The sequence below is a fragment of the Aplysia californica genome, unplaced genomic scaffold, assembly GCF_000002075.1.
Source record: "Aplysia californica isolate F4 #8 unplaced genomic scaffold, AplCal3.0 scaffold00657, whole genome shotgun sequence".
Lineage (NCBI taxonomy): Eukaryota > Metazoa > Mollusca > Gastropoda > Aplysiida > Aplysiidae > Aplysia > Aplysia californica.
The window spans coordinates 415,724-427,062 of NW_004797927.1; the positions used below are offsets into that span (position 1 = coordinate 415,724).

The window sequence follows — 11,339 nt, forward strand, 5'->3', positions numbered from 1 at the left end:
GTATGAGCATGCCATTGATAAATCAGCCCATGTACAATTCTACTGTGTATAGGAACATGTTCATGTCCCCCCTTTGTTGTTCCGGCACAGTATGAGCATGCCATTGATAAATCAGCCCATGTACAATTCTACTGTGTATAGGAACATGTTCATGTCCCCCCTTTGTTGTTCCGGCACAGTATGAGCATGCCATTGATAAATCAGCCCATGTACAATTCTACTGTGCATAAGAACATGTTCATGTCCCCCCTTTGGGTTTGCTTTTGTTGAATTCAACTCCGTAGGTTCCAGAGCTACAAACAAACTTTATGCTCCCGATCTATTACAAATACTGTATACTATTTTCAGAAAGTAATTGGCAGTCAATCCATTAAAACAAAGAAATCATTTTTACCAACAACAATATCAATCTCACAACTTTTGCTTTCACAAAGTTTTCTCTTTCATGACAGGAAAACATACTGTGGACAGAGAGTAGTGAGAACAAACCGCACTGAAGCACCCACCAACCACCCACACAAATAGGACAACGGATACTGTGGACAGAGAGTAGTGAGAGCAAACCACACTGAAGCACCCACCAACCACCCACAACTACTTACTGATCTCCAAATCTGCAGGCGGCTGTCTTTTTGAAGAACGGACAATGCTCGACCTCTCTCTCCTTGGCGTACTGGACGGGTCCTAGAGGGTTATGCCAGGTGTTCTGTGAGTGGAATTGAGAGTTTTAATTTTAGTAACGTTTTACTGCGCTCGCAACTGCATAAGGTCATATGAGCGCCAAGGGGTGGATGTCAAAAGAGAAGTCCTTATAGGGAATCAGACTTTCTCTGCTCACCTCTCTAGCCTCAACAGCACAAAGTCTGCTTTGACTATCAAGGCACCCCGGAAAAAGCGGGTCACAAGAGTGACAAACATACAAAAGAAGTAGGGGAAAATGACGATAGTAAGGAAGAGGAAAGAAAAAGCAGCAGTTCCCGGTTGCAGATCAGGCACAGTATGAGCATAACATTGATGAATTAGCCCATTTACAATTCTACTGTGCATAAGAACATGTTCATGTCCCCCCTTTGGGAAAGGCCTAAAGACACTAGAATTGAGACATAGGTCAAGTTTACAGACACCCCACACCCTGACAAACACAGTTTGTAGAATAGGGAGACACAACTTGAAAACAACATGAGCTTATTCACATCAGGAAAGACATTTTTCAAAGTCATCCCTCTTTAACATCAACAACTTGCTAATTATGTAACTGTTAAATATAAGTACCACAAAGTTTTTCTCAGAGATCAATGATAGCAGAAATTCTAGAAACAAACTAGCTACAGCAAAAGAGAAGGGAAAAGGGGCGTGCAAACGTATCATCATACACAGATGGTTCCACATTGTTGGAGCTCCGGGCTCCAGACTCTGCCCACAAGCAGCCCAAACTCAAACTTCACTTTCCCCAACAGTTTACACACGAGAGAGCCACTCTGATGTTCTTCACAACTGACGGTGTCATGTGTGGGCCGGCAGTGAGCAATGACAACAAGCTTACAGCAAGATAGCGTCTCACTAAATGTGCAGCCTACACAGAGGAGATTATTTCCACACAATTTTTTCGTATAATTTGCTGTTGTTGTCGATCCAGGATATATATAATCTACCTAGGTACAGGAAAAGATGAGACGTGTGTCAATTTTCAGCTGAATAAGACATTTCGCTCCCTTGGACACTAGGTTGAGAACAAAATTTTTTTAAAGTACAAAGAAAAAATAAATTTGAACCCCATCTGGATTTGAACCTTTAACTTCCACAAGGCAGATCAAGGTAGCAATCTACTGTGTCACAATGGCTGCTCTGACAGATGCCAACTTCCAGTGTTTGTACAACTCCAGATGTTGCAGGCTTAGCAAGACATGATCAAACATGACAAAATAGAAATCTAAAAACTTACTGAATTTTCATTGGCCGTCGCTTCCCTCAGCAGCTTCTCCTAAAGATCCGAGCGGGTGATTGAAGAAGTGAGATGAGAACAAAAGCAAACATCTTGATCCCTCGAGGGGGGGCAGACAATATCTGAACAGCTAGATACTGAGTTAAGTCAAGTGGATTGCAAACGTTTGTGTGCGCCTTCTGTGATAACTTCCAGTAAGGCGGGGAGCAAACACATTTCTTCTTATACTCAACAAAATAGAGGAAAGCAACAACAACAACAACAAAAAGTAAAAATCTCATATCACAGTAGTATGTTTGAAAAAATCCAGCAAAACAATTTTTAAAACTTAAAACTGGTTTTAAATTCTATAAAAGCCAAAATATAAGAAATCAGAGCCAATGTAATATTTAAAATTCACCCCACAAAGATGAATAAGATCTAATTGCAAGTAACTATTCTATAATAGCAACCATAAGTAGGCCTATATGAAATGTAAATTGAAACCTCTTCCTTTCAACTACAAGACAAACATCATCAAACCAAACACCACATGTTGCAGCGCGTCTGGCTTAGAAAAAAGATACTGAATCAGCACACAGTCGCAGTCAGCCCAGATTTTATCGCTAGGCTGCGTGGAAAGGTTAAGGAACAAACAATCACATCTGGACACTGCTGAAAACTTCATGACGAATATACGAAAGCGTCTGTTTTTCTGTCTTCCGTATACGCAAGAATAATCCCACAATGCCTCATCCCAAAGTTACAAATACATCCCAGTTATGCCTGTAGCCTATCTTTTTAGATTCAGTTAGAGTTTTACGGCACTTGCAACACATTAAGGCCATACAAATGCAAAAAATTAGAGGTGTTACGAGAGAGTAACAAACAAAAACAACGAAGGAGAGGAGATAAGGAAGACAGACGTTTGCTAGGAAAGAAAGAGAAAACCCCACCAGAGCGCCCACCAACCACCCACTGTAGCCTATTTTGAGGGCAGCCAGGTGCTGCTATACAAAGTCTACACTGTTCACCCAAAAGCAGTAAAGACTAAATTCACCAAAAGAAAGTGATCTACACTGGGAAGAATGTATATGTGGAACACAGAGAAACACGCCCCGCATCCCCCCAACACACACAATGTGCATGCATCCTGTGGGGAATGCTGTGGTGACAAAAGAGGATATGGAGGATCCACCCAGCCACATGCGTCACCTGCTTCAGACGTTTCTCCTTGTCTTTCTTCTCCTTCTCCTCCAGAGCCTCCCTCTCCTTCTTTTCCCTCGCCTCCCATTCTTCACGAATCTTTTTCTGAAATAAAATAAAAAAAACAAACAAAAATCGTATCAGTACTGGGAAATGCATCAGTTTTCTGTGACATTTACATAAGAGAATTTCCCACGAGAGAACAGAAACAAGAAGCACATGGTATTTCGATGGCTGTCCTGAACTTGTGTGAAAGGCTCTTTACACCATCATCCTCACACTTTAGTTTGGCCATGCACTACAAACAATAGCAATGAACAGATAGGCTACAACGAGGTCAGAGTTCATGCAGTACAAGTACTATGAGGCACGGGATTCAGACAAAAAACAAACGTGCTGTCAATCCACTCAGACACGACAGATCAGTAACCTATATTTTCAAACAAAGGCACCCTGCAGTGACAAGCTTTCAATAGCGACCTAGAAGGACAGTACAAAATTCTATACCTCTGTTTCTTCTTTCTTCTTCCTCTCTCTTTCCTCCCTGTCTTTCTTGGCTTGAAACTCTAGCATCGCTTGCCTCTCCCTCTCCAACCACAAGTCGTTCTGTCGTTTACTCTCCGCCTCCTCTTCCAATCTCTGCCTCTCTTCCTCAGAATCTGTCGAATCTACAGGGTCGAGACCTGAAATGATAGTAAGAATAATTTCTTACATAATGAAAATGCACACAGACTGAAGACGTAGACAATATCAATAACAACATTTCCGACTACTGGAACAAACAAGAACACAGAAAACAGAGCACATTGAAAGTTGTCTACCATCTGGAGTGTACTCCACTCAACACATCAGTCGGGGGGGGGGGGGGGGGGGATCTGGATGAGGTGAGAAAACGTCCACGTGTAAGACTCAAGGCAAAACAAAACTTTGCGCGTTTCACATTAGATTTATTGGCAATTACATGAACTGCTTCATCTGAACGTTTTACTATTTAGCATTTAGTTCAAAACTGCATCGCTAGGAAGTCAGACAAGGCCTTCCACTTAGAATTTACACTCACGTAGAGTGGTACAAATGAGCTGGTTGGTGAATTGCAGTCTGAGGCTGAAAGTTGGAGAACCGTCAGTACGTTCGTGTGTCTGCAAAAGTGTAAGAATTTGGGAAAGAATGAAAGAAAAGGGGTAGGGCAATGCCATCAGACTGCATAACAAAGAAAGTGTTGGATTGGAATCCACAGGGTAAGAGTCAAGGGGAAGACCGCGTGGAACCTGGAGAAGAATCACAGAAATTGATGGACAGAAAAGTGGGAAGACATGGAATAACATCAATAGGCTAACCCAAGATAGGGAAAGGTGGAAAGTGCTTGTTCGTGGCCTATACCCTGGGGCAGGGTGAGAAAGTGTTTGTTCGTGGCCTATACTATACCCTGGTGCAGGGTGAGAAAGTGTTTGTTCGTGGCCTATACCCTGGTGCAGGGTGAGAAAGTGTTTGTTCGTGGCATATACCCTGGTGCAGGGTGAGAAAGTGTTTTTTTGTGGCCAATACTATTATATCCTGGCACAGGGTGAGAGAGGCAATGATGATGATGCCGGCCATCACACCAGCAGACAACTCCAAGACCAAAGCTTAACTTTTCTCCCTCACCTTTTTGATCCGAGGCATCTCTTTCCTTGGCAGCAAGTATTCGTTTCTCCTTCCGTTTCAGTTTCCTCTTCTGAGCCTTCCATTTTCTGTGACTGGACAAAAGGAAACAAAATGAAAATCAGTTTCAATCGATTGACAGTAAATTGTCGCTTTAAAGGACAAGAAGCGGGATAACCCAGATTTTGGGGGTTTCCAGAAATCTTGACCTACACCAAAAGTGGGCATTGCCATACCTATAGGAGAAGTTTGGATTCATTGGTGTATATTTGTTTAGTTGTAGAGAAAACTCTCCTTGTTTTTTTTTATAGAAACTGAACAAGGGTCCAAATACTTTACCTTCCATTTTCTCAAAACAGCATTTTTCGGGATAGCCCCCTTGTGCTTAAAAGCGACCAAATTTCATCATTCATGACTTCTTTAAAGTAAACCCAACCCGTGTGTTGACCGATTCATCAAAGTCATATATATATTTTCTGTCAACACTCAGAAGTTGTTAAATTCAGGTTTGATAATACACTAGCACCAGTGGCAAGTGGGGGGTTTCAGGGGGGTCTGCCCTCCTGGCCACAATAATAATTAAGACAACACACATACATGCAAATCAATAATAAACAGAGAAAAAAAAAGTGGGCCAGGAACATTTTAAATAGTTGGCTCTGCCCAAGAACTTTAGTGGACCCACATTGCCAGCCTAGGCTAGGCTTAAGAGGTACCAAGAGAGATGATAAAGGCGCGGGTGAAGTTTTACCGGACCAGTGAAGAGAGGGGGAGACATGGCGGTGGGGGTGGTGCCATGCTGTGACTAGATTGACCAATCAGCGCTTGGGTCTAGAGTCTAGATGCGAGCGCACTCACAGGCTCTGTGGTACAAAAATCCAGTAGAAACCTTCAGTTGACAAAACGTACCTGAAGGGAGAGGATGAAGGCAAGGATAGGAGGCACCAGCGTGAGTGGGGAGGAAGAGGAGAGAGAGAGAGAGAGCGCGCGCACAGCGGCCCAGGGAAGAACAGCGGACCAACGCATGGCATCACACAAGACCCAAAAGTAGTTCCGGCCCCTCCCAGCCGTGGGTCCACCTAAGTTCAGTCTTACCTAGGACTATTTATAATAGGCATAGGGCATAGGCTATAGGCTATTGCCTGAGGAGAGGGCGAAGGGCCTATCACTAACAATAACACAACCACAACAGTCGCAACACAGACGCACAGGACAGGTCACGTTGACGTTGTCATTGTTGTGAGAGTTGAGCGTTCAGATCTTGGCATACTTCTTGCTCTCTACATTAACCTAACAGAAGGAACACCTGGTTGCACGACCCCCCCCCCCCCTACAAAAATCAGTTTTACGTACCTTGTTAATTTATAAGTCATATTTGCGGTAGAAGAAGTCTGTCGCTGTTCATCCGCAGATTTGTTTGTAGTCTGTTCGGCAGCCATGCTGGTTGTTGGAGACTATGACTTATGTAAAACATTAACTCACAACAACAATTTTACAGTACAAACGTATACATTTCTATTTTTCAAAGTTTTTTATTTCAAATTTAAATATTATCGCGAGAATCCAAATTTCAAAAGCATTAATAGTCTTGATAATTCAGATTTGTTACTGTGGCTAGCTTTGTATTCTCAATTATATTGTGTTGGGCAACTTCAGGAGAAAGCAAAACTTTTTAAACAACTGAAAGGCTGAAGGTGTTGACTACATACCGAAACGCTTTAAAATTGAAAGTCAAAAGTATATTACATTAGATTTAAATAATTATAAGAATTTTAAAGAAAAAAATACTAATATGTGTGTAAATAAAAATACATTTATAACATTCAGTTCTATTCATGACTTAAATTTCTTAATTAAAACGTACCATATTAGTTACGACAATTAGTGCACGTTTCTGCGCAGTAAATCGTGACGTTTCACACAACTCGCAGGTACCAAAACAAACTCCACGCACAGGCCAGCTGATTGAGATCTATAAATAGGACACATCTGCATTCATCACTGGCGCTGTGTTGTAGGCCAGGGTAGTGCAGGATCTAGGTGTCTTTGTGTGTTCCGACCACCAACCATTCGCTGACCCAGTTCAAGCTGTTGCTGTTGCTTTCATGCTGTCGTCTTCAGAGATCGACACTTTTATACTCGACTCCCTACCCTCAACTCAATGACTTACTGATTTTCAGGCAGTAATGCGGTGAGTAACATCTAAAATCAGTAGACTCTAGACCTAGTTGTCGTCGCTCTAAATCTCTAGACATAGATGGCTAGATCTAGTTGGTATTGTCAGTATTGTTTTGTGACCAAGTGTCCTGGTGTGCTGACTTGTGTGTTCTTCTGACTTCTGGGTCGACAATCTTGTTTACCTCAACTTCTGTCAATCTGTCTGTTGTCAAACATCCGCTCAGACTCCTGCTGTCTGTAGAAAAAGCACCCGACAACAATAACAAAGCATACTTGTGGCTTCTGGTAAATTATTAGTTCTTACCTACCTTCGTTTTTTAAAGTTAGAGAGTCCTGTTCTTTCCAATCTAGATCTAGATATTTCAGTCCTCTTTATTTAATGTGCTTCTAGATATCTATACTATTACAGTGGAACCTGCAATGACAGCCTCCTGTATAAACGGCCACTTTCTGTTCCCCCCCCCCCCCCCCTTTGCGTTTTTTCTATTTAATTGTGTAAAATTGTCACCTGTCCAACGCTGCCGCGGCCACCTTATTTTATCAACCTACAGCCAAATTTACCTGGCTAAAGCGGCCAGTAGTGCTGGGCGGTACCGGCGAAACCCAGTGTCGATACTTTCTCAGCACAAATGCAGAGAACCACCGGTACCAGTACTCAGAGTGACACCAGGGGAGGTGACATAACAGACTGTGCGTCTCGTGTCTAAAGCCGCGATCAGCGCCGCCCGCAGCTCCCCCCCCCCCCTCTCTCTCTCTCTCTCTCTCTCTCTCTCTCTCTCTCTCTCTCTCACTCACAAATACATGGGCACACTTATACATTCACTCACGCAAACACTCACCCAATCACATACCCAGTCACTTGCACACCTACACTTACACTAACACATACACTTGTCAGAATTGGACAATTGGAGAGGCGAACTGTGACGCAAAATACCTTTGAAATTTGCCGCCATGCGCGATTACACTTTCCTTCCATGCAGAATTTTAAAATAATTATCGCCGCTAAAAATTGATTGATTTCATTTTCGGAATCAGCGTATAAAACAAAGTGGCTCGCGTGGAACCAGATTTGATGCTGAATTTAAATTTATGTATTAAGTAAGGCCACCTGCTGCGTTGTGCATCTGACGTCACAGCTGCTTGGCCTACACACTGCACACCTCCCGGGGCCCCCCAAAAAAACAGTTGATCTCGGCTCCTTCCCAGAGCTGGTTCTGGAGACCTGGTGCCGGTACTGACACCTCCTTTGGTAGAACCGGGAGTTCAAGGTGAGGTCTCGACTCGCCCGATGCTTTGTCATAAATTTTTAATCGCTCCCTGGCGCTGTGGACAAGCTGTCATAGTCCATTCACCTGTCGTTATTGTTAGTCCCTCCAATGAATGTTTCCAATAAGACCAGTGGGTAACAATACATTTTCAACTTCTGTAAGGGAAATGTGGGATCCGTCATAACCTATAGCCCCGCCCACAATTCATGCACAAATCATATGTGAGGTGACTGGTCACTGTTTCATTTACCTAATCTGTAACAAAGTAACAATGGGTGTTGACATGAACTTGCAACAATAAAAGGTAACCCATAAACAAACCCAACAAAAAACCCTTCTTACATTCCCCCCTTCCCCTCCACTTTTTCAAAAGAAAACAAAAGCCCACGAGAACCCCCGATCAGCCCTGGTTCAAATCCTCAGTGGTAGGCCTCTGTTCAAGAACTTGACTATTTATAAGTGAAAGGTGTTACATCGCTCTCAACCCACTTGACGCTACTATGGGAGACAATAGATTCGGAGGTCTTGCATCCTGCCTCTTATTTATTACAAGCTTGCAGTGCTGAAAGAGGAGTGGAGCCCCTATAATTACAGATCATTAGATTTCCTTTTCAACAAGGTCTGGGCAAAGCTCCCTGAGGTAGAGGGAGGATGTTTGTTCTTTACTGGAAGTGTAATTATGCTCATGAACTAAAATTACTCTGAAACTTTGTAATACAGTTAGAACTGCTCTCTATACGGTAATACAGTCCAAGACAATCACCTGTAATAGCAATCGTTTCCCTCTCGTCCCACCCCCTTGCATTATTTTGTTGTTGTTTTTAAATACACATGTACCACCAGTGCTTGCCTTTCATAGGACCACTGTTTGACCTATTTATAACAGAAACGTTTTAACATCTCCTTTGCTTCCACCCTTAGCCCCACCCACCGGTGTAACAGGCACAGTCAACCAATGCCACCCCTCACTGCCATCATTTTCTCAGCTGGCCGTATGATGAGGGCGGCTAGCATTGGTCAATCTAATTTCACACCTCTGGCTTCTGGCTACCCAGGAAAGTTTCTGTAGTGGCTCACTACCGGAGCATTCTCACGGGCAGTCGTGAGATTTCACACCCACACTCCACTGACCATCTGCATCGCTCAGGGATCACATGATGGGGTAACATCTACCCCCAAATTGCACCACTACTCCCTTTCCTCACCCAGCAGAATGACCATGGCGTTAAGTTTAGAGCCAGCGGAACCAAACTTGCAAGTTTTGTTTCTAATCGGGCTGAGCGGGCAAAGCATTTTCCGTCTTAGACAGGGGAAACCCTCGGAAGGGATCAGATTTTTCCATCTGTTTCCACGTTGGACAGGTTTCTGTTTTATACAGGTAATTAAAGAGAGGAATATATCAAGAGAGGAGTGGGGAGATTCCGTTAAGGCGGGTTCGACTGTATATTATTATTATGACACTGTTCAAGATGTTCACCTGTCTAAGACAACCACTTTTCTCTACGACACTGGGTGGCCGTCGTGGACAATTGCGACTGCATTTTTGTTGGGGGGGGGGGGGGGTTATGTACTATGTATAGATATATATATATCATGGCAGAGCTGTTTTGTACCGCTTGTCATTTTAAGATCTGTTTTAATTGATAAAATGAAAAGTACAGAGTTGAAACGATGGCAGCATAAATAATACGAAGTGGCTTGCCGTACTTAGATCTAGGTTTGGCCCTGTTGAGTACACAGGTCTCATTAGATCTAGATCTAGTCATTATTCAGATTTAAAATACATGCAAGTCAGTAAGGCACCGTTTGGTTTTGTCTGAAATACAAGTACTTTAGGCATTGCAAACTAAAAATTTCATTTACAAGTCAGCCATCATTATTAAGTACGGCAAGCCTGACAGTCTAGCCGTACTTGTCTTATCTTAGGCCCTAGTAACATTAGAAAACAGGTCTCATAAAATATGCACTGTCAGTGTCAGTAAGGCACCTGGTTTTGTCTCAAATACAAATACTTTAGGTACAGCAACCGAAAAATGTATTTTTACAATTCAGTAGGCCTTTTTTTGTTTTTCCCAGTCTAGCCATCATATCAAGTAAGTACGGCTAGCCTCTTCCTAAATAATACAATATAAAAAAACCCACCTACATCTTCATTAGTTGGTGGGTGTTGTAGCACAGCCTTTCACTCTGTGACTCAGGACTGTTTTATCTCGTAGAGAGACCAGAACTGTTGTAAAAGTTACACGGTCAAAGAGTACCCCCCCCCCCTCCTTCCTCCTTCCTTCCTTCTTCCATCTACCGTGAGAGTAACAGGTAAAAGAGTAACTTCCTCCTCCTTCCTTTCATGTGTCAATCCCCTGTGAGCTTACTGCTATGGGCTCTGCTGGGGACATAATTTATGCCAAGCAGTAAAAACTGTGATTATACGTATACACAATATGATATTGGGGGGGGGGGTCTTATTCATCATCATCATTGCCTTTCTCGCCCTGCACCAGGGTATAGGCCACGGACAAACACTTTCTCACCCTGCACCAGGGTATAGGCCACGGGCAAACACTTTCTCACCCTGCACCAGGGTATAGGCCACGGACAAACACTTTCTCACCCTGCACCAGGGTATAGGCCACGGACAAACGCTTTCCACCTTTTTCTATCCTGGGCTAGCCTCTTGATGCTATTCCATGTCTTCCCACTTTTCTGTACATCAATTTCTGTGATTCTTCTCCAGGTTCCACATGGTCTTCCCATTGATCTCTTATCTTGTGGATTCCAATCCAACACCTTCTTTGTTATGCAGCTGCCTGACTTCCTGAGAGTATGTCCAATCCATCGCCGCCGCCTTCATTCTTACCTCATCTCTGACTGGGATCTCTGTCTTGTTTTCCTTAACACTTCCTCGTTGGTGACCCTGTCTGTCCATCTGATCCTCAGTAAGGGGGGCCTATTGCTTTTACTTACCATATTTTTTTCTTTGCTGTGGGGGTTTTGTGTTTGCTTGGTGAACTCATTATAATATTTTGATTCATAAAGGAAGGTTAGAGAGTTTGCTTGGTCCACTTCCTCCTGCTTCTCTTCCTCTTTTCTCTCTTTTGTATGTGTGTGTGTGTCTAAAATATGGG

General features: G+C 43.1%; 2 protein-coding genes across 2 annotated transcripts in view; one reads left to right on the forward strand and one right to left on the reverse strand.

Annotated features, from left to right (window-relative positions):
- LOC101853492 (U2 small nuclear ribonucleoprotein auxiliary factor 35 kDa subunit-related protein 2) overlaps window positions 1-6,240 on the reverse strand; it is a gene marked incomplete in the record, with an annotated part of 12,037 nt that extends 5,797 nt beyond the window's left edge. The window contains 6 exon segments of the mRNA XM_013087911.2: window positions 603-706; window positions 1,943-1,981; window positions 3,137-3,232; window positions 3,635-3,810; window positions 4,772-4,863; window positions 6,122-6,240. Coding sequence (XP_012943365.1) covers window positions 603-706; window positions 1,943-1,981; window positions 3,137-3,232; window positions 3,635-3,810; window positions 4,772-4,863; window positions 6,122-6,207 — 593 coding nt within the window.
- A 443-nt stretch (window positions 6,241-6,683) lies between these two features.
- Window positions 6,684-11,339, forward strand: part of LOC101853730 — a gene marked incomplete in the record, with an annotated part of 18,290 nt that continues 13,634 nt past the window's right edge. The window contains 1 exon segment of the mRNA XM_005108079.3: window positions 6,684-6,959.